General features: G+C 40.7%; 2 protein-coding genes across 5 annotated transcripts in view; both read right to left on the bottom strand.

Moving 5' to 3' along the window:
• nexmifb (neurite extension and migration factor b) overlaps positions 1–820 on the bottom strand; it is a 51,233-nt gene extending 50,413 nt beyond the window's left edge. For 3 of the 4 annotated variants that reach the window (XR_004897913.1, XM_031319583.2, XM_036003392.1), the window contains exon 1: positions 262–820. The gene's annotated coding sequence lies outside the window, so the exon portion shown is untranslated. The remainder of the gene's footprint in view (positions 1–261) is intronic. The other variant, XM_036003395.1, reaches the window with a different exon arrangement.
• A 7,778-nt stretch (positions 821–8,598) lies between these two features.
• Positions 8,599–27,044, bottom strand: part of abcb7 (ATP-binding cassette, sub-family B (MDR/TAP), member 7) — a 34,463-nt gene continuing 16,017 nt past the window's right edge. The window contains exons 6-16 of the mRNA XM_031319263.2: positions 26,344–26,612; positions 25,579–25,667; positions 25,263–25,350; positions 18,778–18,952; positions 18,090–18,247; positions 14,840–15,003; positions 14,547–14,676; positions 13,903–14,074; positions 12,348–12,451; positions 11,508–11,615; positions 8,599–10,119 (exon numbers count right to left, since the gene is read on the bottom strand). Of these exons, the coding sequence (XP_031175123.1) occupies positions 9,901–10,119; positions 11,508–11,615; positions 12,348–12,451; positions 13,903–14,074; positions 14,547–14,676; positions 14,840–15,003; positions 18,090–18,247; positions 18,778–18,952; positions 25,263–25,350; positions 25,579–25,667; positions 26,344–26,612 (1,676 nt within the window). The 3' untranslated portion in view covers positions 8,599–9,900. The remainder of the gene's footprint in view (positions 10,120–11,507; positions 11,616–12,347; positions 12,452–13,902; positions 14,075–14,546; positions 14,677–14,839; positions 15,004–18,089; positions 18,248–18,777; positions 18,953–25,262; positions 25,351–25,578; positions 25,668–26,343; positions 26,613–27,044) is intronic.

Here is a 27,044-nt window from a genome sequence, read left to right as displayed (position 1 = left end):
GGTAATCGATGGAGCAGAGACGAATGAATTTAGGCTACGACAGCTGTCCCAAGGAGGTAGGGCAGGCAGCTACTACACCGCATGCTTGGTGTGTTCTCCCTTTGAATAAAATGTCCGATCAGACCAAATCAGGCAAAGCAGGAATATATATATATCAGTGTGTATAAATCAAGCTGTCATGTGCATACCTAATATAGCTCGCTCCCTATTCAAATACACACGGCACGCTGAATAGCAGCATAATAACGTTTCACTGCCTACCTCCAGAGCGTATGCGCCCAAACTGCGTTTTTCCCCCGTCGCAATGGGATCCTTCTCAGCTGCTTTGGACAGTATCAGAGATGCGTCTTTCCCCCGAAATGCAAACACTTCCCCTGCATGTCCCCCCCCCCCCCACCCTCCCCGCCACCACCAGCAGCAGCAGCAGCAGCAGCCCGGGCCTCCAGTAATAGCAGGTGGACGCGCCTCTCAATGATGGAGACAGCGCGACTCTCCTCTCCCCCGCCGCTCCATTTTCAATTACGGAAGAATTCGTATTCCAGGAAACGCGCTATAGGGCAGCCAGCATGTCCTAATATCGCCGCTTTTCTCAGGACCAACAGGGGCCGTCGCCTCTCAAACTCCCGATTCGTGGCGCCCCCTCGCCTGTTATCTACCTTTTACGAGATGCTTGATGTTGCCATTGTCACGGCGTATTTTTTCTTCCTATTTTTTTTGCAGCTGGACCTCTCCCCCTCCTTGCGGCGCGCAGTCTCGTAGGCGCGCACTTTGCCTGCTCCCCCTCCGATTCTTCTCGGTCCGACCTATGAGCGCGCACAGCCAGCCGACGCAGGGCCACGCACTGCTTTGACGGACGCGCTGAGCAAATCAGGTAGCCCACTCCAAATAGGACTGTATCATAACAGGGCAACTGCAATGGCATGAATAATGAATAGACTACTCATGTATGCCTATGCTGGATGATAAGCCCACTCATAACACTTACCGGACTAGAAGCAATATTTGGATAGACTCTCTCTCTCTCTCTCTCTCTCTCTCTCTCTCTCTCTCTCTCTCTCTCTCTCTCTCTCTCTCTCTTTCTCAATATGAGTTGGATCTGCAAACTGTAAAACAAAAAAGAGAGAAATCAATGAATGATCGATTAAATAGATTGCAATAATTTTAATTGGAAAAAAAAAAAAAAAAAACAATGGGATGTTTCCGGTCAAATATCACACTGATCTTGTTGTATTTCCTGCAGATACAATGCAGAATTATTTCATATGAGAGCTCACAGTGCAGGCTACATGATGTACTGTAAACAAAACCGTCTATACACAAACACCAGCACTTTCATTCTTCAATATATTTTGGGAAGTTGTTTGATACACTGCCCTTTAAAATCCATGATTGAAAGCAAACATCTTAATAATAGTTGATTTATCGATTAATCAACAGACAAAAATGTATCAACAACGATTTGACTGGATTCATTGTTTATCAAACAAAATGCCAAACATTTGCTGCTTCCAACCTCTAGAATGTGCTGAATTGCTTTTTTCCTCTGTTTTATATCATATATATATATATATAATATATTTGGGTTTTGAAAGTGGACAAAACAAGACATTTGAAGACGTTACCTTAGGCTCTGGGAACTTATGACATCATTGTTATTGACCATAACTATTTATTTATTATGAATTCATCTGACAATTATTTTGTCTATTAACCGATTAATTGTTCGGTCTAAAAATGTCAAACTGGTACCGGTGACTTTTTGGCATTTTGCTTTAAAAAATGTTGATCTAGTCATTTCTATTCTATTCTATTTATCAATTATCTAAATGGTTTTAGATTAACTCTTTGTTGATCGATTAACAAACTTCTTGTTTCAGCTTTACCATTATTGCCGGTCCATTAGCCCTAAAAGTCTTTCTTAAGATATAAATATTCAGACGCTCTTCAGTTTCCATCTTTACTGATGTGAAAGTGTGTGTAATCTAAATGTGCAGTAATGCCCAATGAAACAGAACCCAAACTAAACAATTTATTTAAAACAAACAGTGGATTTCCTGCTGTGCGAAAACACAATTGAGCTGTAATGGCCTCCGATATAACTCCTGCAGCTCGGTCACATACATTATTACTGATAGCACATGTAAAGACAAATTGGTATTCCTTGTTATTGAGCTTGTTCTGTGTGGTCATACACAAAGCATGCACACTGGTACAATTTGTGGTCTTGATCTGCAGTGTCTTTAACTCTATGAAACACACACACACACACACACACACACACACACACAAAATTACCTTGGAAATAGATGAGTATAGCATTCAATTTATGAGCCCACTTTCCACATAAAGTACAAGTCAACTCAATAGTGACTCCATAGTAACAGAAATTATATCCACGTTTCTTAAAATACCTTCATCATTACAGATGTTTTTACGGAGGGGACAAATTGGCTTACAGCTTCTCTTAAGCAAAGCAAGTTGATAACAAAACTCAAAGCTGACAAGAGCAGAACATTGTCATGCTGTTATAATTATAGAGTTTCTTCATGTCTTTGCAGTAAACAGAGGTAATCACTACCACAGTGTGATGAGTGTAATATGAAATAATAGGCTCAACTACACAAATTAACACTGAAACTTACGTGTTACATATAATGAATATTTGTGTTGGAAAGTTTAAATTAAGGGTTTAAATGGTTTGGTTATGTGAATATCCATCCATTATCTGTATAATATAAAGCATTGACCACCAAAACATAATGTAATTATCATAAAGGCTCATTTGGCACGTTTGGTGCCGCCAGTTTCGTATCCAGCTAACTGTAAACATAAGGAAATGAACATCTCTGTCTGTCTTATATTTGTCTGTCTTTCTCATAAATGTGGCATAATACAGTATTTAAAAGATGTTATCTTTGTCCTCATGAATTAATATAGCTATAAAGCAGATACTTTCTTTAAAATGAATTAAAATAAAGATACTGTATTTGAATGTACACAATACAAAAGAATAACTTAACAAGACCCAATAACAAGTTTTCTTAATGCAACGCCCAAAGAGCTGTCCATCACAGCTGGAAGCATTACAGGTCAATTTTTACACAGATGTGGAGTGAATCAATTGTATTGTCTACGTTTCTGTTTTAGTATTGAGGATTCTGGTGTCCTTCCTATTTGGTTTTGCAGGATTTCTGTATGAGTCATAAACTGTTTTTCCATTATTGTTACATTATAAAACATTAGCTCCCACGGGACATATTAATACATACAGATGTAGCCTGTAATTGTTTTACAGTATATGGATTATGTATATAATCTTGGTTAAATGTTTCATGATTTTTGTATCAATAACCAAAGATTGAAACAAAGGCTCATTGCAGTGCAGATAGCTGGGTCAGTGTGTAATATTTGACCAAATACTCTACTTCACATTAATTATTTGGTTAATTTGGTTGATTTAGGTACGGTCTTTATTATTTTGATGGTAAGAATAGCCATTCGGTTGAGTTTTAGTCATATGCAGCCCATTATGCAGAGGCTCAGTCCTCGATTTAGCGGCCACGGGTTCGGTTCCGACCTGCGGCCCTTTCCTGCATGTCATTCCCTCTCTCTCCCCTTTCATGTCTAAGCTGTCAAAAAAGTTTTACAGTAGATGCAGTAAGACTTACTCTGTCCAGAAAGATGTCAGCATGCAATTGTGACAAAAGTAAGTCTGAGTGAGGCTGAACATGCAACTCAGGAAAATGCAGAATAAAGGTAATGTCAAGATAAGGACTGTACTGTACAGAATGACAGGAGCACATACTGACAGACTAAGCATTGTAATAAAATGTTAAATAAACTTAAATAATAAAGTAAGAATTTCCAGGCTGAGCAGCTGAAAAGGTCATCTGAGTTCAATGTGGAAAATGGAAAGATTCTCCATAACACAGTGGAAATTAATCTACAGGAGGTGGCATCCAAACTCATGTAAAATTACAGGCTGCAAGGAGTTGAGAGCAGAATGTAAATGCTGAAATGTCAAGGCTTTGACGCTCACCAGGTCTGACAGTTGGTGTGAAATCTTCAATAAGATTATGACAGTTGTAACCTCCGTGTGCCTGACCAAACAGTCTAAGAAGAGGCCATTTGGTCTGATTTGTCAGCTCTGTTTGAGATGTGGTCAGCTTCATTCAAAAAACATACATGAAATACACATGCAGGTTCACGCCGATTCATGTGAATCCTTCTAAAAGCAAAAGACCACTGAATGACAGAGCAGGACCAGAGCAAACACATGTATCCTCCTCACCAGGGCCCTCAGTCATTTGATCCAGTTTTATAGGTTTCTAAGTTCTAAGTTTCTCAGTTCTAAACATGTTCTTCTGCTCTTAGAGCAGAGATCTTCAACACGGGGTCCGATACCCCTAGGGGGTCCTCAGAGTGACTGCAGGGGGGGCCTCCAAATCATTGTCAATTTTTGAAAGTCTTTTTCATAATTCCAACATATTATTAGCAAATATACTGATGATAGGCTTACTGGCCTATAGGTAAGGTAGTCACTAAGATAGCCATCCACAGATACAGTTAATCCTAAAGATTCACTGTGCCACATGTATGTGTAACATTAAAAGATGATTTATAAAATTATTATTTTTAGCAATTAATATTTAAATAGCTTAGTATTCTATGCAAAAACAGGGCTGCTCCATCTCTCTTTCAGTTAAGGGGTCCTTGGGTTAAATAAGGGTGGTGATGGCGCAGTGGATATGACACATGCCTTTGGTGTGGGAGACCTGGGTTCGATTCCCACTGCGATACATCAACCAATGTGTCCCTGAGCAAGACACTTAACCCATAGTTGCTCCAGAGGCGTGCAACCTCTGACATATATATATAGCAATTGTAAGTCGCTTTGGATAAAAGCGTCAGCTAAATGACATGTAATGTAATAAGGTTGAAGACCCCTGTCTTAGAGATTAAAACCGAACTCTTGAATATAAATTCTCTTCCAAAGGTAAAGTTATTTCTTTAACAATTTAATTGATTGTTTTGTAAGGTTGAACAGCAGCAAGACAGGCAGTAGAGTTGATGATGTCACCCAGGCACAGGCACCAGAGCTGCTCTGTAGACAGTGAATAATGGAACAACTCCTGTGGGACTCTTTGACAGCAGCCATAGTCATTTCACTGGGACATGGGGACATTTTGTGATTCACAGCTAGCAGAGTAAAAATGTCCACAGATTCAGTCACTAATTCAGTGTCACTTCACCTGTGACATTGAATGATATCACCATCTTTGCTGTTCAAAATCAGTGAAGGGATAAACTGTAGGGTTTATATTCTCAGGGTGCATTTTCCCTTTCAGCCTCTATCTCTGCCTGTAGCATCCTACACAAAATGTTTTGTAGAAAATACAATAAATGAACCAACTTTTAGACATCAGAGGAGTAATACCCTTTCAAAAATTATCAGTTGCCTTCAAAAGGAGACAAGCATTTAACATTGCAAAATCAGAAGTGAAAAAGATTCAGTTTTTTTATTGCTCTAAAAAGGAAAACCTTTTTGTCAGTGAGTGTAGAACACATTTAAATCCATAAGATATTCATAAGTTTTGTTTCTGCAGCAAGCGTACATATTACAAATGTGTGGCCTGGCTCACTCAGGCTCGGCTCAGAGGTTGCATCAGCAGCAGCACAGCATACTGTATATGTGCAGAGATGGAATAAAAACTCTACATTTGTGTTTATTGACTTTAAAAAGGATCAGCCATGTATGCGCGAGTGCACGCATGTGTGAATATTCATTCTCATTTTGACCAGGAGCATTGATATAGTACACAGGGATTACGCACATAAATTTACACTCCCACACAAAACGGTGGAAATAACTACATCTTTTCTGAGGCATCGTTGCATATTTATCAAGCCGTAGACGCCCTTGGCCACATACTTGTTCCATTGTAGTGGGATGGGAGTGAGCTGACTGTCTGGTGCCCGCTCTGCCTGTTATTATGATGAAAAAAAGCACTGCGGACTTCAGCAACAGGCCACGTAAGGGTCAGCAGGGATTTGACATGTGTGGCTGAAGCCCTCTTATCACCTGTGCACTCTGAACAGCTTTCATGGGACCAGGGATGCAGCTCTCTTTTTTTCAGAAGATCTAGGCCTACATATTAAATCCAACACTGAATCACCAGTTCATAATATGATATAGCCATGCTTTGACAGAAATAGTGCTTTTAAAAAGGAGATATCATCCTGTCTGCACATTAGTAGCATGTTCTTTGAAAATCTGGCCTTCAGTAGAAGGTTGTGGTTTGCATTAGGGGCTGAATCTCCTGCTGCGGTTCATATTAAAGATGTTATTAAAGGTCTTTGTGTGGCTGTCATCCTTTGCGCCTGCAGAATGCTGCATGGTAAGCAGGGACATGGCTTCCTCATTACCTCCCGAGGACATGCAGACAAACAGCTCACAACACACTGATCACATACACGCCATACAGAACAATTAAGGGTCATTGAACAACAGATTTTGTGATTCAGTTTTCAAACATAAATAGCCAGAAAGCAAACACCCTCCATGTGTATGTCCATCTCAGATTGCTTAGTGTCTTCAATACTGTGTTATGTGTTACGTCCTTGACTGTATCAAACACATACAAAGCTTTGCCTCAGCAAAAAAAAGAGAAGCAACAAAAAAAAAAAATCCTGTTCTGTGTAATATCCAAAGCTCTCTCACAGAACCTGAGCAGACAAATTATGTTCAGTGAATAATTAGCGAATACCTGTTAGGGGCAGCTGGACGTTGTTGGGAGTCGCTAATGAATTGACTCATAATCTCTTCCTAGGTTAGATTAGAAGGACGCCATTAACATCAACTCATCTACCTGGACATCTGATGCATGAAAGGAGACCCATCCAACCAGTAATCAGCCAGTTGCTTTCCTTTCAAGCAGGGCTCTATCAAAGTCTACTTTCATCTATAATGTGTGACTTCCTCCAGAGGTGGTGGTGGAGGCCTCACTATACGGCGCAGCAGGGCTTGGTCTGTCATCGTTATGTGAATGTTTTTGTTATTGTCAGTTTCAATTATAATCTTGCCGAAAGGCCTTTACAGAAAGCGTGGTCTAATGCATCAGGTCCCAGAGGAGGATCCAGGGAGCTGCAGGGGTTCTTGAGGGGGATCCGCTGTCATTCTGTCCACTAGACAATGAACACAAGAGTGCTGGGATTGTGTCCATAGATTCAACACTTCAGCTTCTAACCCACTTGTATTCAAGGGAAGACAGATCAAGAAGCTGTTAAATACAAAATCTGAAACAATTTCTTTGACTTCTCTCATGGGTTACACACTCAATGTATGCCCAATTTTACTTTGTTCATGAATCAGGGGATACACAATTTGATACAAATGTTGCTGTATTGAAAATGTGTTTTTAAAAGCAAGATCATTTCTTAAAATATAGTATTAACTTGACGTTATTGAGAATAAATAAATATTCTCTCACGGTATATGTCATTTTATATTGCCGTATAAATATACATCGCATCATGAATCATGATATAGAAACAGAGAGAGTAAAATAAATACAAGAAACATGAAGATATTTAAAATAATAAATCCACAGCGGGGACATTTGCAGTGTTACAACAGCAAAGTGGATAGTGCAACAAGAAGCATCAGCAGAGGTAATAAACAAACTGTGAAGGTAAAAGTTAAGCTAAGCTAAACGGCAGCTGACTAAAACCTTATATTGAACTGAGACATGAGAGTGGTATCAATTAATTGTATCAATCTTCTCATCCAACTCTTTGCAAGGTGAATAAGCATATTTCCCAAAATGTCGAAACTATTCCTTTATTCCATGTCCAAAATATACCTTTTATGTCATATTCAATATCTCCAGATCAATACAGTATAGATACTTACTTTCTGTTTGTTTAGAAGCAGAGAAATGTGCCATTTCAACGAGGTCTTCCATGCCATCCATCCATAAATTATATAAAGTAATGTTTAATATCTCCACATTGCTTCAAGCTAGCGTCATTCTCTTGTTTAGCCTGAAAGGTAACACCAGGGACTTTCCAAAGAGGGCTTCTGTGTAATCTTAGGACTTCCAGAAGCTTTGTAATCCGGCCTGGAACTGCAGTGTCTTTTCAGAGACTTTGCACAATAAGTCCAGAACGATATATCCAAAAGGTATTGTTTTACTGTTAGCCCCAGCCATCTTGAATCTTATCAGGATGTTGTCAGGTGAGTGTCGGCCAATCAGAGGCTGTGTTTCTGACATCTGAGCTGTGTTTCATTATCTTCTTCTTCTTTGGTGATTTACGCGATGTTGCAGATGCTGCAACTTTCCTGACTGTTACTTTGCTGCTTCATATACTAAACTTAGAACAAATGAACCAAAATAATGAAATAACAGTGTAAATGTAATACATGTGTAGATTCTCATTTGCACATTTGGATAGTATTGTATGGTCTTGCTTATTAATCATCTTGTGACCCCTTTAGTTATATATCCAAAACATAGAAGGGTCCCACCCCCCAGTTTGGTATGTAAATGTATATCATTAGCTAATTAATTAGCTAATCAGAAAAACAGCATAGACATGTTATTTAGACAAAACCCAACATTTATTCATCTGTCTGCAGTGTACTCACACAGTCAACATAGTCCAGAATACTATGAAACAGGTTTCACATTGTGTGTATAGTACAAGAATAATTCTTCTCATTTATAGATACAATAACATACCAAGGTTACAAACAAAATGTGCACCCCCACAAACAGCCCTCAGAAAATGAGGACATAAGTGTACTGTCATGTTTTTAAATATTAACATTTTCATGTAACCTTCAGGAATAAATCTTTGTATTGTGACCATACAATCCAAAAAGCTGTCTTAGCACTGTTAAAACTCGGAATAACGTTTCACTTAAAAAGGCCCGTCAACTAAGGCTAAATGATATGACAGTGAAACGTTCCCAGAGGAGACTTTCAAGTTGTTGCCTCTTATTGTGGCTCCAATTATGGTGAAAACCATTAATGATTTATTAGAGTTACATCTTGTCAATCTCAGAGTGTTATATTTACATGAATGTGAGTGTGACAAACTGCTAATTCATTGGGGAGCTATTTTGCATGAGTCCAAACATCCATATTATGCTGAGAGTCGAATCAAGAAGACATGATTATCTGCCAAATTTGAGATTTTTAGAACATGCATTAAAACGTCATGGGCAATGTGCATTATGACTGAATCCCATTGAAGTGTCTGCTAAAGGAAATAGTGTTATTCAAACCATCACATACTGCAAGACAATCTTTGTAATTCAGTATTTCTATTTGCAGAATAAATTGCAATATGTGCACATCCTCGATATAAAAAAAACAAACTATAGGTTGAGTTTATTTTGAAAATAAATTAAAACAAATCTAATCAATAGAAATTCTGTGTCAACATCAAGGCATATATGTAAGTCATTACGTGTACTCTCATATGTTTCCATTGCAATGGAAGATGTCAATAAACCTGATGTCAAAAATGAGGAGGGGGGGGGGAAACAACCATGTTGACTAACAGATGTCTTACACACACGTATGTGATATACAAGGTCTCTTATGCTTGGCTTCAGCTGAGACAACTGGCATAAAAGCTCCATCTCTGGACACCAGCCAGTGCTAAACACACTTGCTCCCTGTTCTGCTCCTCCTCCTTCACTTTGGCGAGCAGTGGCCTTTATTCATATGAGGAGGAGGAGAAATAGTCACAAGGGGGGGGGGGGGGGGGCTTGGCTTGAGTGGGTGGAGAGGATGTAACCCCACTCTGCTCCCTCCCAAATACTGTACAGACCAGGGATTCCAGTGTAGGCCATCTGTGAGGGATGTAGAGACACTGAGGCGGCAGCTTCTCTCAACAGGAGCAGTTCCCACAGCCCTTAACGCTGTTGAGGATCTCCTCCTGCAATTTTTTCCTCTCCTCCTCCTTCTGGGATATGCGCTCATCCGGCGGCTTGGGCGAGCTCTTGTTGATGTTGAGGGTTTTGCTGTTCTGTGCGTTCCACAGGTCTGCGTACAAGCTGCCAGGGGTACTGAGGAGGGCGTCGTGGTTGCCTCGCTCTGCCACTTTACCCTGGCATTCAAGAAAAGAGCAGGGAACAAGGAAAGAAGAAACACATGAAACCTGAACTTGCCAATGCAAGTTGTGCAGCACACATGAAGTTAAAATGAAGAGGCCATGAACACAGAGTCCTATAGTTAGCATCTCGTCATGACCACACAACAGTGACCACACACTGCGGAGACTCACCCCCCCCCCCAGAATCCCTGCCGCCTCCCCAACAACTGTTGCAATTTCTCTCGCAAAAACACAGACTCACAGACACACGCACATCCACACGCAACAAACATGCATCCCTCCCACACAGTCAAACACAAATGAAGGCACTCCCATCCCCCACCTCCGATGAGCATGCAGAGGTGTTGGCATCATCTTTAGTGCACCCAAGATGAGCACGTGACTGCCTCCGCTTGTTATTTTAATGAGCACCCCAGGCAGTCCTCTGCTGGTGACACCAGAAAACGGCATGGCGACATCACACGCAAACATGCCTCCTCGCCACGACCCTCTGATCCCTTCCATCTGACTCGGGAACGACACATGCTCACTCGCCGCAGTTCAAAGAAACCTCTTCTCATTTTATCCTATCTGACTCGAGCACTGGTGGAAAATGTCATTTCATCTGTGTTACTTCTCATATTAACTCTTACTTTCCAGATAATAACTGACTTCCCTCTGTGTCTTTTTGTGCTGCACTGTGTCTCAAGCCCAGCCCGTTACTTACTGCAGCATTTTTCTCTTCTCTTGGATATTTCTCTGATGCACGAGACACAATGTGACAATGCATCGAAAAGATTTTAAAAACATACTCTATGTCGCTATGGCACCTTTAGCCCGACTTAAACACATCTGACCAAAAACTGTACAGATAAACCATTTGAATGGCGATCTCCATTAAAAGACATGTTTAGTCCTGGATGAGGCCTCATCAGTGTCTGGGAAGCTGGCCCATACATTATTAGTCACTGAGACAAACAAGACACGCCATCTGACCAAAACAGCCAGTCGAGTTGGACTGCTTTAATGAGCCCTTATGGAGAAAATAATACATTCACTTCTACCAACAGTGTCCTGTTGTTGTTGAAGTTAATGAGAAAAGCTAAACAAAGCATGTTTTCATCATGTACGTTGTAGAAAGGTAACACAAAACGAATGAGGTTGCTCTCTAAATTCTGGCGCTTGCAGATACAGTGCGCTAAAGGTCACGCAGAGTGCAGGTCATCATCCTTCCGTTCAATGAAAAATCGTCTAATTGGACTGGCAATTAACACAGCGCATGTTTTTGCTCGGAAACTCTGAACCATCATATTATTTGCTTTTTATTAAGCTGACATTACAGCTGGAATGTTAATTAGGCAAGGTATGAGATCAAGTAAAAAAATAAGTGGATGAGTTCTTACCTCATTGAGCACTATAATCTCGTCTGCGTCTACGATTGTGGAAAGCCTGTGGGCGATGAACACTGATGTCCTGTTCTTCACCATCTCCTTCATTGAAGTCAGGATGTTCTGGAAGCACACAAAGACAAATAACTTAATCACTCCATTAGGCTTTACAAGAGTAAACCCTAATCTAAAAGAAAATAGTTGCCCAGGTTTGCAATAATGGTGGCATGCAAAAATAATAAGTAAAAAAAAAGTGCATGAATGACAGGATATATATGAAATGTACTCCCAAACTTTGATTCAAAGGAGAAGCTAAGTCAACAGCATGTTGCTCAGCAACATCCACCTTCATATGCTTTTCGTTCCAATGTTTACATATGATAATTTTAAAACACCATCGTGATGAGAAGCAACAGCAAATCTCAATTAACAACCACATCTACTGCCCCACCCTTTTTCCTGAAGTTCAGAGAGGACATGCTGAACTTTTTTATTAGATGTAACATTTACAAAGACTGTGAGGTTTAAACTGAGCTGGAGATTAACAGGAGAAAACAGTGGCAGGTGGCAGGGGAGAACATGGGGGTAGTGTGTGTGTGTGTGTGTGTGTGTGTGTGTGTGTGTGTGTGTGTGTGTGTAGAGAGAGGGGGTGTATGTCACAGCAGGTATGTGACGCAGGAGTGAGCTGAGTTATTGTGCATCTACAGCAGGTGACTTGTTCTGCTAAATGTGTATGCAGGCATGCTGAGGTGTCAACCTGTACGTGCAGCAGACAATGGGCACTTGTGGGTATGGTATGTAGTAAGCATGCCTGTGCCTGTCAGTGTGTGTATGTTCATGCACTGTCAGTCCCACCTCTTCGGTGATAGAGTCGAGGGAGGATGTTGCTTCGTCATACAGCAGGACAGGTGGATTCTTTAGTATTGCGCGGGCGATGGCGACACGTTGCTTCTCCCCTCCTGAAACAAAACAACAGATGTCATGAATAAAAGCAAACCAGGCTAAAGGCAAAAAATTTGAAATATGTAAGGATACAGCAGGTCTCTCTCTGACCCTTCTCATCAGATAATTACCTCAAACAAAGGGCTGGTAAAATGTCACTTTCATTTGAGTGTAAGGGAAAAGTCAGCAAAGATTTCTGCCACTGTGTCTGACTCAGTCTTTATTACATATGAGCTGTGTGGCCTCTTGAAAGCAAGTGGCATTCGGCAGATATAAATACTGCTGGCAGTGGAGAGCAGCAATGAAGGAAGTTTGGAGCACTGCCCCCCCCCCTCCTCTGACAAACTCATTGGCAGCTGTCACGTACAGCAGCAGAGAAATTAATGAGAAGTTAGTCATGTCTTTATTTTGTCCGTTCTCTCACTCACTCAGGCACTCCACATAAAGAAATCTGTGCTGCAAGTAATTGCATCTTGGATTTTGAGTGAAAGTGCTCACACACAGTGTGTGTTAAACATTGTGTGTTCATGTTGGCTAAATGAGTTGCAGCGTGATGCTAGGAGCAAAATACGACGCGATCGTGTGCTATCACTGCAGATCAAATAAGGCAACGTGCCATTAAACAAGTTCACACACTACTCAGAAGAGGACAACGAAATAATGGTGCAGGTGCAGCTGCAGATGAAGTCTCATAATGAAACTCATAAAATAAGGTCAAATGTAGTAATTAAATCAAGTTTATTTATCAGCTTCTTTTACAAGACAGCAGCTCATAATCAAAGTCTTAAAAGTATTTTCAAATGCAATAGTTAGGAAGAAATGTTAATATAATCTAGAACTGTGCAAATGTTAATACTGCTCACTGCATTTTATAGTCTCTCAGTCACATTTATTCCTCAAAGCATACATACAAGATGGCACCTGCCACCCTAATATACTGTATATAATATATTATTTGGGTAATTACATGACATGTAATGTAGTGAGTTCAGCTACAACAGCTGTAACAGTTAGATACAGCCTGATTGTAGTACTGTAAATCACCCACTGAGACCAGAAATATTCAAGCCCTATTCTGATAATACCATACCCCAAATCATACCTCACCATAACAATATTATATTAGAGCTGAAATTATTAGTTGATTAATCTGCCACAATTTTGATAGAAAATAGTTAATAGTCAATTATCAATGAAACTGCAGAACATTCTCTGCTCCCGCCTTCTTTGCTGCTTTTCTCTTTTGTACATCAATGTAAATTAAACATGTTTTTTAATGTTGAATCGACAGATTAATCAATAATGAAAATAGATAGATGAAACAAGAACAATATAATTAGATTATTTCTGGGTTTTAAATTGTTTAACTTAGTATACCATCCAGGGAAATACACAGAACACACAGCTCTTTTACTTGCTTCTGCAGAGGAGACCGTATTTAAACAGTAGTCATAATAGTGCAGCAAACCTGACAGCTTGAGCCCTCGCTCCCCAACCTGGGTGTCATAGCCATGGGGCATCCTGAGGATAGCATCATGGATGCCTGCTAGCCGCGCCACTTGGTACACCTCCTCTGGTGTAGCGTGGATGTTCCCGTACTGCAGGTTGTAGAAGATGGTGTTGTGGAACAGAACGCTATCCTGATACAGACACAGTTGGAGGAAAAAAAAAAAAAAAAAAAAGAGGCTTCAGAAAATATTTTTATTGCAGCATAGACAGAAACAGAGGACTGCAAATACAAAGACAGGGGTAGGAGGGAGAAAGAGAAGGATCGCAAATGACAAAAATACTGTTCATGCACCATCTGTTCAGATCGGCCTCTGAGCTCGCTGCAGTGAAAACCTAACTGAATTCAGTTTATTTCTAATGCGGTTGTTAATTACTAATGTTACTTTGTTCTATGCTGCCCCCTTGTTGTATACAAGTATCAATAATAAGTCAAATATATTACATTTTCTATTGAAAAAGTCATATCTAGACACATGTAAATTTCATTTGTGGGGATAAAGCTCCAAATAGTAAAAAAAAAAAACAATCTATGTAGTGTCGATAACATTACGTTTTCATCGTTTCTTTTTTTTGTTTGTTTGATTGTGTTGGTGCGTCTCAGACCTGAGGTACAACCCCCAAAGACCTCCGCAGGCTGTCAAGGCTGACGTCTCGGATATTCTGCCCCGCTATGTAGATGTTCCCCCGCTGGGGCTCAAAGAAGCGGAACAACAGCCGCACAATGGTGCTCTTCCTGCAACCAGACGTGGAACCAATCATCAGCATTATTCTGCCTGTGAGCTGCACCCCCACAGTCTACTGATGATATCTGATGATAAGTCTGCACATACAAATGAGATGACACATACCTGGCTAAAGGTTTGACAGTCAGTGTACATCTATGAAAGGTGACCTACCCTGACCCGCTGCCACCAACTATGGCCACCTTCTTCCCAGCAGGCACTTCGAAGGACACTCCGGTTAGCACTTTCTGGCCCTCCAGGTATTCAAAATAGACGTCCTCGAAGCGAATGGTGGCCCCCTGTGGTGCGATGGCTAATGGCGGGGCGAGATCCCTCTCCTAGAGAAAAACCATCAGAGGGTTGATACAGACGAAACGGAGAGAGAGGAGACGGATACAGAACAGCCACTGGCAGACAAGGGCCGGCATGATGCAACGTTACTCCAACACCTTGTAAAGGGGTATAATGCTGGAGCACAGAGCCAACATGGCCAACATAAAGCAGAGACATTCACAGCAAATTCTAGAGGTCATTTCAACTGATGCTTCGGACGCTGCTCTTCATTGTGACCGATGGATCAATAGGTGTGAAAACTTTCGGTGCATACTGAGCTGAGCCAGAGTGCTGTGCTGAGATGCAGCCAAGGTCAGCTGTAAATAACGCGCCGTCCTTGCCCTGAGTAGTTGTAAAAGCCTGTTCCGCTCCGTTTCTATACTATCTAATAACAACACAATCACCCACAATCCACCTCAGCCAATTAATACAAATAACTCATAGTCCATTAGTACAAACAAATGATCATTTTACACACCCCCAACATGGAAAATAGCCAAAATAATTTATTTTGCGGAGCAGTTTCAAGTAAGGGGGTGTTTTAAATGATTTTACATCTACATAATAGGCCAATGTGTTCCACACGACAAAAAAAAGCATTCAGACAGTAATGGCCTGCTGGGCAGTGCCATTCCACAGGGAATCACAATGGAGAGGAGTATTACTGATGAGTGAAAAATAACTGGACAGATTTATTTCTCCTACTATAATTACAGGCTGGAGATGGAAAAGGCATTCATTTTGTTAGGCAGCAGGCGCACATTTGCACTTAAATGTGCTCTTCTGACGCAAGATGGGCTGTCGTGTTGTGAAAAAGAAGAAGATAAAAGCAATGAAATGTCTGAAATGTCTCACAAAAGTGATAGCTATGACAGCTAAGAAACAGAGGACAAACTAAAAAATCGGAATGGACGGGATCTAGTTTTTAATGTGACTTGGTATTTCTTTTTAAGTTGAATTCACAAATAGGCAATTCAATGTTAATAACACTATGTAGTGTATATAAAGGGCAGTACATGTGTCTTGGCACTTGAACTGAAATAATCAGCAACTGTTTTCATAATCATTTGTCACTTAAGAAAAAAACTGCCAACCATTTCTTAGTTTAGCTTTTCAAAAGTAAGATTTGATGTTTTCATTACTAATATATGATAGTACATCAATTGTCTTTTAAATGCCACTTTAGGCTATGGGAAATTATAAATTTGCATTATTTCACTGTTTTCCTACATTTTATGGACTAAACAATGCATTTATTAATCAAGAAAATAATTTGTAGATTGATGAAAAAAAAATAATAATAATATTCATTAGTTGCAGCCCTAGTGGGCAATGGAAAACTTAAAGGGGACAGTGAAGAGGACAGCACTTTAGTGCAAGAGTCCAAGCCCAAAAAGGTGCCTTTTGTTAACAAGAATATGAATGAAAATTAGGCAAAAATTGAAAACTGAAAACAGAACATTTAGCACAGTTTTCCCTTTCTTTCCACAACTTGACAGGACAAAAAAGTGTTAAGTGTGTACTAGGGGTGGGGGAAAATATCGATACAGCATAGTATCGCGATATTTTTCGTGGCAATACTGTATCGATACACAGACGCCAAGTATCGTTCTTTTATTATATACTGTGTGTGTTGGTCAGTTTATCTGCTTGACAATCCCATTTTGCAGCAATAAAACTGAAGTGAGATGAACAAACAGAGAAATGTATCTTTTTAGATAAAACGGATGTTGACAAAGTTCCCTTTTGGGGACATCATTTGAAATTGGGAAAAATTTGAAGTTGGAAAAAAGGTAATAAATTGCAATATATTGCAATATGTTTAAAATCGCAATAATATCGTATCGTGACATACAGTGGTGCTCATAAGTTTATGAACCCATGCTGGTTGAGTTAGCCTAATAGCTGGTTTGATTTGCATTGAGAGATGATCTTATGGAAAGTACCCCATGCCAATCTCTAGGTATGGTGAAGGGTATGTGATGATGTGGGGCTATTTTAATTCCAAAGGCCAAGGGAACTTTATCAGGATGCATAGTATCCTGGATCCATGAAATAACTGGCCTTTAAAAATAAAAATCTGCCTGCCTCTATGGGAATATAACAAATATACTTATGCCCCCTGTATTTTAAGGAAGAACATTTATTTATTTACGATACATTATTCATTCACAAAGAAAATTGGTTTCCTTAAAGGTTGAATTTTTCCTCATTTTTTAAATTAAGGCATTAAGATCAATTTCCAAAAGATGATGTTTTTTATTCCTCTTTTTAGTCAACTTTAGCATGGGTTCATAAACTTATGAGCACCACTGTAAGTATCGTGATGATATTGTATCGTGAGGCCTCTGGTGATTCCCACCCCTAGTGTGTACCATTAGGTCCTCTATACAATGGGTGAATGAGCACTATCACTGATTTAGCAGATGAGCTGCACAAACAGTTCAACAACAAAACTCTCATATATCATCATCATTTTTAGTCAATGATCATTTTTATCAGAAAACTATACAAATAAAACAAACATGTTCTGTTATTTCGAAACCCACTGATATCAAGACAAATAAAAACTGTTAATGTTGGTGAACCATGTTTTTACACACTACAAAATCAAAATGTAGGGTGCATCAATTAAAATGGCTACTTAACTGATCACAACTAGTTAACGCTTTAAATAAATCAGCAAAAAGTCAGCTCTGCTGCAATTTCTCTTAACATCCCGACCAGCGAGTAATGTCGTGCTTTACAAGTGGCAATAGACGAGGAAGCACCTGAGTCACATCAAGCACGTAATTACTGTCTGACTACAACCTATCATTTTTTACAGCACATGTGGATAGGTTAGCTATGTCACACGGCCAAGAATAACTCAGTCCTGTGTTAAAATCTTTTACCACAATTATGTGCTGCTGTTGGAGAAAAAGATCTCTTGCAAAGGCTTAATCAAGTTTTTTAGATCTTATATTTAACTTGGTATTAATGTTCTATTGTCTGCAAGTGTACTGTTCTCTCGTGTGAGAGGAAGAAAAAGAATCTAACGCTGTTTTTTTTGCAGTTTACTGAGAAGATGCATGTCAGGCCGACAAGTTACCTTGATCTTGGTGTCGACGCTGAGCAGGGTGAAAAGAGTGTTCATGTCTATTAGGGCTTGCCGGGTCTCTCTGTACACTGTGCCCAGGAAGTTGAGGGGGAGGGAGAGCTGGAAGAGCAGCCCATTCACCATCACCAGGTCTCCCACGGTCATCGTACCTACACGACAGCAACAGAACAACTTACAGACATGCACATTATCTAGCTCTATTGGATCATGCATGTACAGTATTATGGGTAGATCTAAAAAAAAAAATAAAAAAATAAAATAACACTCAAACCATTTCTTCTTTAAAGTTGTGAAAGCAGACAAAGCATGTTACAGTCTGAATCTATCTCCACCTGCTGTGATTTCATTTTCTGCATCATGGCTAATTTATTTCCTATTCATGCCACTTTTTCATGCTTGCTGTGCTTTGTTCTCATTTAGTTTCTATTATACCGTTCAGTCAGGGTTTTACTTGTCCTATTACATCTGTCCATTTGATTTTGTTTTGAGGTGGTTTTATTCTTAAACTTTCTTATTTCTAAATGCACTGTTGCAGATGCAGATAATGGGCATGAAGAGGTCAATTCAGGTCCAGTGATGTATTTTGTGCCTTTACACCTGGATGCTATACATTGTTTTCATGGTGTATAGATCTTGAGAGAATGATTTTTCCAAAAAATTGGACATCACACACACTCACCTGCTACAATGCCCTTGCTAGCCAGCAACATCATGCCAGTGAGGCCGACACTGAAGATGGCACTCTGGCCAAAGTTGAGGAGGGCGAGCGTGGACGTGGTTTTTAAAGAGGACGACTCATAGGTCTTCAGGTATCCATCATACTTTTCAGCTTCATACTTCTCATTGTTGAAGTACTGCAGCCGAGATGAGAAACATGCAGAGAGGGAACACAGGGCACGGAGATAGCAAGAAGGATTCACAAAAGGAAAGAAAGTGAAAGTTGAGAGAGAAAGAGGGAGAGAGACAAAATATGGTTAAGGTTAAAGTATAAGCGAGAGCAGTGTCAGGCAGACACTTTAGCGCAGCCTGCCTCAAGGCTGCATTTGTTCTCTGTGACCGCTCTGGGCGTAGTCTGGGTCTCAGTTGGCTTCTAAAGCACTTTTTCATGTCTCTGTATCTTCATCTCCTCCCCACTGATCTTAAAGGATGTGGAGGGTGGTAGAACAAAATCCAGAGCCTGCTCTGCAAAGCAGCTTTGGCTGAGGGTAGTGATTATGGCAAAATAACAGTTTATAAAATATTAGGCAATTATAATTGTAAGGGAAGCCTAAACATCACTTGCAAGTTAAACAAGAATTGCTGCAGAGTATTAATCATTGGCACTGTCGTCTTCTGTATTTACATCTCTAGCAGCTTACAAAGACACCTACCAACAGAGCACAGATAGCTCTGAAATGTTACACCACACAAGCAGCACTAATTTTGATTAAGACATACAGCTATCAGTTAAAGAAAATCAGCCTCATGAATCAGCCACAAGCACATCTCTTAAATTCGGCACATAAAACTACACCATGATCATAACAGCAACCCTCCTCAACTCTGCTGCCAATTACCTAATATTGCTGTTTGTTTAGTTTGCACTATTGTTCCTCTGCTCTGGTTAAGTGGGCGATTTGCTGCTCTAGCTAACGGCAGTGGTGCTGTGCTGCTACAGACTTGCCACTGATGTGCATATAGGGAAATGCAAGAAATCAGAGAGAAAAAGAGAGATGGAGAGAGAGAAGAAAGTAGCACATGGAGGACAAACAGAAGCAATGCAAGGCACCGTGTTCAGGTTCTCATCCAGCCCTTTGTGAAAGTGGAACGGATTTCTGAGTGGGCGGAGATCTAATTACATATGCACACTCACGGCTCAGAGTGATGCTAAATCTGGCCGCATTGGCACAGATGACACAAAATAACACAGAACAAAACGTTGAGAAAAACAGGACGCAAAATAATACAGCAAAGAAAATAACAAGGGTACAAAAATATATCTAGAACAGCCTAACAAAGCACCCAAAACTGATGTTTGTATGTGTCCTATGTACCATGAGGTTACCTAGAAAGAGGCTTAAGATGAAGATTCAGGATATCCATGCCACTGAGGCAACACAATGTTTACAGCCGCACCCCATCAGTCAGGTGTCGGTATGAGCACACTCCTCTATAAAACAAACCTGGATCTCAGCAGACATTTCTACTCAAAATAAAGCCTCCAGTGGCAGAAACTTCCAGTCTAAACCTATAACCGAGACACTCTGTGGGTCATGGACTAAACCAGGAAATTGTCCTGAGTGTCTAGTGATAAATTCCTCATTGTTTGTAGCAACTGGAGTGACATTTACAAAAAAGGGTGGGCATTTTTACACTGACAGAGAAGAGGAGCAGGACAGAGAATGAGAGCACAGAAATAGGAGCAAACCCAGGACAAAATAACATTTTCGAGTCAATATAAAGATGAAAAGATGACTTGATCCAAAAATTGACAACTATTTTGAGTCATTTTTCAATCAAATATGCCAACCATTCTCTAGTTCCATCTTCTGGATTGTGAGGATTTGCTGCTTTTTTCCATCTTTTGTGATAGCTAACGTAATATCTTAGGCTTTTGGACTGTTGGTCCAAGGGCGTAAATCCCAGGGGGGTCGGGGGGGTCAGGAACCCCCCATCTAAGGGTTGTCCCCCCTTAGAAATATCATTAAAACAATGCTGAAAAAATAACATAATGATGTATGTAGGATATACTTAAAATATCTGTCTAAGTAGTAAAACAATACAAACCCCAAAAAATGCTTTCTAAGTTTAGAAACATTTTGAGTTCTCCCTCCCTTGCCTCACAGTGGTTTGGTCCACTGCATGCTGTACGTTAGGATCTGCACTCGACTCACAGTCACATCGGCTAGTGACAGGTATGTAGTAAGTAGGCGGTTCAAGGCTATTTTATTCACATCGGATGAAGTTTTTCTTTTCTCAAATAGAAATTATACTGAGTAATTCATGAATTAGTCATGACAAAATGTTCACTATTAGTTAGTGTAATATAATGTAGCCTAGCTTGTTTAATAGCTTGTTGGATAGAAATGCACCCACTACAACTAACGTTACCACGGCGATAAGCCTAACTTTATGTGTGTGAACTGACATTAGGGTTAACATTGAAGATCTACAGTTGTGTTTTGCTCAATATGAAGTTAAGTGGCAGATCAGTTAAATATATATCCTCTGTCCCAGAAGAAACCTAATATTTATGTGGAGGACGCAAGATCATTTCATAATTATAATATGACCACGTGGTGAATCTATGAAACAAACTCATATTTAGACATCTGACGTTAAAGATTTGTGTTGTTGTTGCTCAGATAAAATGACAGAGAAATGAAAAACAGGCATAAGATCCTTTTTCAGTAGGCTTACACCAAAAGTAAGTACATTAAGTCCTCATATCAAGACAATTTGGTAACATCTTTATAAGAATGGGTGCTTATGGAAATAATAACGTCACTATGTCACTGGCAAAGGAGACAGAAAGAACTGAGGAACAGGGAGACCAGGGACAGTCAGGTGTAGAGTCTCAGGTAAGTGTGTTGAGCTTAGTTCATATTTTTGGGAGTGTGTGGCTGTCAGGGTTAGCAGATGAGCTTTACCAGTGGCTCACTAATTTACATTATGATCAGCTAATTTAACAAGTGTACAAAAGCATTGTATTTCTTTTATATGGGGATAGTTTTTGAAAATAAGTCATTATGTTTTAAGGTATTTTTGTGGCTTGATTGTAAACAACTTAAAAATAAATACATGGTTTTAAAGAAGAATATTTTGGTCAATTTAGTCAGCTTTTTCATTGAATCAAGAGAAACGCTGAAAAGAAGGATAATGGTACAGTCTCCATGCTACACTAATGATAGTATTAAGGCTTTCCTCTGTGTACACATGTCCTCTACGAGTATAATTGGCTGTATTATTTGTGTCCCCTTCAAAAATTGCTCTTCCGAAATTTTATGTTTATTGTCCCCCCCTACTGTTAGATCAGATTTACGCCCATGTGTTGGTCGAACAAAACGAGCAACATCATAACATCATTACATGATGCGGCTGGAAATCAGAAGATGGATGGGAAATAGTTTTACATGACTTTAAAATCGACATCCACCAAGCCATGCTTACGTTATCATTAGTTAGCTCGTTGTTGTTTCCTAACTGCGTCGCAAGTTATAGTAACGTTAGCTTAGCTGGGAGCTTCATGGAGACAGCTAAAGTTAATGTTAGCTGCCCTACAGCTGTCAGAGTTAGCTTCGACTTCATATATTAACTAGGGATGCACCGAAAGCAGATTTTTGGGGTTCGGCCGAATACCGAATCCACTGGTTAAGATTCTGCCGAATCTGAAACTGAATACCGAATCCTACTCCCATCCTGAGTCCATTAACACAGTAAACACATTAATGAAATAAACAACGTCCACAGCCTCTAAAATAGTTAAATGTAACAACTTAATGTTGAATTCACACGCTCTTTTCGTAGGAAAGCACATTGCATTTGCCAGATGAGTGACAATTTTGTTTGGCAAATTTCCGCTAACCAGTGTATAATGAAGGCATGTTGGGTAGCTGAAATTAGAAAGCTAACGTTAGCTAACGAGCAGCAGCCGGCCGTTCGGTCCCTCCGCTCCCACTGTAGGGAGAACGGCTGACTAGGCTCGTATTCTTTTGGAGGTTTCATGCGCAGTTGTTTTGGCAGCGGCGATGTTGTGTTGTTTGGGGTCCTTGCCAACGCGGGACACGTCGGCATTGCGGGTTGGGCGTGTAGCTCAGCTCGGGTCGCCTTCTTTTGGCTGGGGGTGCTGCCGGGTGGCGCTTTTTCTGCACGCGAGTTCCATTTTCACTTTCTCACAGCCTACTGCATTGAACGGTCCACCTACATTACGTCGACCAGCGTAGCGCACGTAGTGTGTTGCGTAGGGTTCGGTGGAAAAAAATTCTAAGGTTTGGCAGAAACCGAACCCTGTCAAAAAGCCCACTATTTGGGCCGAATCCGAACCCAAATCCTGGATTCGGTGCATCCCTAATATTAACGTTACCTTCTAACAGCTGTATTCTCAGTAACGTCACAATCTGCAAGAAACAGGTTGCTTATAAATCACTAAAATAGTAGTGACAGCACCGTTTGCTTAGTTATTTATGCCGTTAATATCGTGGCTAACACTATTGCTAATTAGTTTATGACAAATCGTTTCGGCTGTGCTTTCTAACATGATGTCGTTGTGCTAACCGAGCACCGTTAGCCTTAACAACAGAGCTGCTTTAATACACTTGTTAGATAAGGTTACATTACAGAGTTCTCTGTTGATTTTGGTTTGTCGCTGTGTGTTCGTGGTGGAAAATGTGAACAGAAAGCGGCGTGACAGAAATGCAATGCGCCATGACATAGATCCCTTTTAAGGCCAGTTGGAAGTCCCTCTAGTGGGCAGAATGTGTAACAACAACCACATGCTGATAATGGCATTGACAGTGCATAAGCCTGAGTAGTGTAGTACGTAAGGGATAATGTAGAGCGAGGCGGTTGTTATTGAGAATACAACCCTGACAGGGTAATCAGCCTGTTTATATGGATACTTACCAAATAAATCAATAATTTGATGCAAAATAGTGATTTAAAAAGGAGTTTATTGATTTAAATACGATTGTATTGCTTCCGCTAAATAAAATAGTCCGTTCCGTCTCTACGGTTGGAATCCTGCGTCCATAGCAACGTAAACTCTGTAGCTGTTTAATGCAACCCTCTGTCACTCAACACCACAGTATCCCCCCTCCTGCAGCGAATACATTTCTGGCAAAAGCCACCAGTCCAGGCACGCATTTTATTCCCTTTACAGGCTGTGGTAGTAGCCGTATATTGTATGAGTCGGGCTGTTATGGGGTGCTGCCGTGCTATCGCTAGCTCTAGCTAGGTGGACAAATTACTCAGCAGCTGTTTTAATCACTGCAGGAATTGACACAACATTAGCTGAAGCGTTGTAGTGAGGTAGCGGGTTATCAGCTGCTCTAATTCACATTAAACTGAACATTTCGGTTGATGGTGAAGTAAGACAAGGTGAATGGGACTTCTTTGGGAATATTTATGTTGACGTTTATGTCCTCATTTTCATCTTGTTTCCTTTTTGCACAGTTGCTGCAGTTGACACACCTGTAACGTTAAACATGTTGCAATGTAGCTAAGCTAACTAATTAGCATTATTGTCCCTTGGGCTGAAGTTACTGCGTAGCGATCATAGACCGTATATAAAGATGTAGCGATAGGCGCTCAACAGATTTGCTGTCGTTGCTTGAATTGGAGGATAGAAGTTGATCCACGTTTCCCCAACTTTTGCCACAGCTGATAAATTATCCAGACTTCTTTCAGCGGATTGATAGCTGTCCTCCAGAGTGAACAGAACTGTGTCCATGGCAACGCTCTGCTATGCATGGCAACGTTGTGTTATACTTAGCAACGGTCTGTTATCAAGAAATAACAGACCGCAGAATATTTTTAAAAATAACAACTGAAATTTGAATGGTATTATAGAGGAAGATTGACAGCTCTACCAGACAATATGGAAGTAGAATATTCATAATCAATGTCAATTGTCTTTTGTAATCATATTACAGCATATGAACATTTGACGTATCACAACAGGTTCCATTACCGCACTCCCAACCGGTTTATGTAGGCCTACGTTGGTGCCTACGACACTGCTTTATCATAACTAGAGAGAATATGATAACCTTTAAGTAAACCTATAGTACAGCTTGGCAAGGGCTTTTTTTTAAACTTTCAGTCCTTTCAGCCATAAATTCCACTCCTCACATTTAGAAAGGTACTCAGAAAGTCGATTTTTAGCTCGAGTTTGTGTGTGAAAGTGGTGAGAGTCTGAGAAAGAGAGACAGAGACATGGAGAGAGAGTAAGAGAGATCTTTTGTTTGAGTAAAAGGCAAATTCTGACAGTGGCAATCATGCTAGTGAAACACTATTATCACAGACAAGTAAATATTTCTTCATGTCAATGCGCCTAGCTTAAGTAAATACAAGAAAAAGACTGGAAAGGAGGAGATAAAAGGGAAGGATTGATGAAGGAAGGGGGTGGGGATGTATGGTATGTGTGTATGCCTGTATATGTGTGTTTGAGTGGGGGTTGGATCTCACCTTAACAGTCTCATAGTTAAGGAGGGAGTCAATAGCTGCATTGCCGGCTTCATTGTCTGCTTTGTTCATTTCTATCCGGAAACGAGTCCTGTGTGCAGGGACACGTGCACGCACATAACACTTTAAGTACATATGTCAGCCTATGAGTGAACATTGTTACTGTCAGCACAGACAGCCACAAAACCATTTACTGAATCTTTTTCAAGTGATAACACACATAAGCAATAAAAACAACCAACCGAAATAGAGTCAGACACAGGGCTAGTACAAATCTAGCCCTGTATTTTTCTTGTATTAAATTAATCTCTGTTGTTACCTCCACTGAGTGACGAGAATGGTGAAGATGGTGTATGCTGATAAGGTACCCAAGGACACTGCTGCAAACTGTCCACCACACTTGTAATACTGCAGAAAGAAAAAAGCACAGACAAAACAAAAGCATCCTTTACATGCTGTGACTTAACGTCTTTGTGATAAAGAGTCATGCCACCGGACTCTTACGTTGGCGTCACAAGGCATTTTGAGAATGTACTGTTTTTGACCATTCCACTATGAAATTGAGTGTTACAAATGGAGGGGAAACTACAAGAACTAATCATGCTAATGCTTTAGCTATTTGGGCAATGGAGTCTGCCCTCATTACAGGCAAGCTGACATTATGGTCCAGAGTGGAATAACAGCACCACACTATAGACGAGCCGTTCTTTTGGTGGTGGCCAAGAGGGGGGTGGGGGTGGGGGGGTGGGTGTGGGGGGGGCATACTCCACAGGAGGACATTAAGCTGCTACAAAGCTTTGGGATTCATCATTGACGCTAATGGGCTGTGTGTTGCCACCAAAAGTTCATGGGGATTCATATTCCATTTAGAATGTAAATGAGGCAATATTCCTGAAATTAATTTCCGGACAATCTGCTGTGAAGAGTGTCAAGGTGATGGAAGGTCCTGTGCTAACATTAAGGCCTGAAACAGTTAACAGCAACAAGAAATAAAAGCAAGAAAATTGTAAGCGTTTCTGGTAGCATCCTCCATTAATGTTTAAGCTTATGGTTAGGTGTGTGTGTATGTCACCATGAGACTTACCAAAATGCCACTGACGAGGATCATCTCAAAGACTGTGGGTCCAAGATTGAAGACGAGTGCACTAAGGACAAATGAGATGCCCCGTGTGCCGCGGTCGATGGCCTTGGACAGCGCTCCTGTCTGGCGGCTGAGATGGAAACCCAGATCCAGATTGTGCAGGTGGAGGAAAACGTTCTTGGCGATTCGTCGTATGGAGCTCTGGGCCACCTTGCCGAAAACTGTGTTCCTCAGCTCGTTGAAGAGGGCTGCACAAGCCCGTGACGTGCCATCTGGGATAGCGGAGAAAACGAGAGAATTTAGCACACCTGCTGGGAAAAGCAGCGGGGCTGGGCGCTATAAAGAACATATCCTCATCCTAAACACTAAGGACTGTTACGTAGCTCTAAAGTGACATGAGGCAGCAAAACAAAAATGTGACCCCTACCTTTCCTGTCTTGTAAGATGTAATACAGTATTGAGAGACAGACTAGAACAGGTAGAGGTTTGACAACTTCTCTTAAGTGAAGGCCTGTATGAGGTGGTGGGGCAGGTTTTTCCACATCATCTCTGGTCTGCAAAGCACTGCAGGGCTACAGCAGTAGCCTCCCCAAGCCTCTGTAATTACAGAGCATGAGGCCGTCTGAAACCTCACTACCATGGCAGGCCAGCACACTGCAGACAGGGGAGGAGGGGAGGGGAGGGGGGGTGTTATGTGAGTGTAC

Source organism: Sander lucioperca, chromosome 1 (assembly GCF_008315115.2).
Source record: "Sander lucioperca isolate FBNREF2018 chromosome 1, SLUC_FBN_1.2, whole genome shotgun sequence".
In the NCBI taxonomy this organism is placed as follows: domain Eukaryota; kingdom Metazoa; phylum Chordata; class Actinopteri; order Perciformes; family Percidae; genus Sander; species Sander lucioperca.
Note: the sequence above shows the minus strand (reverse complement) of the source record. Positions and strands in the feature narration are given on the sequence as shown.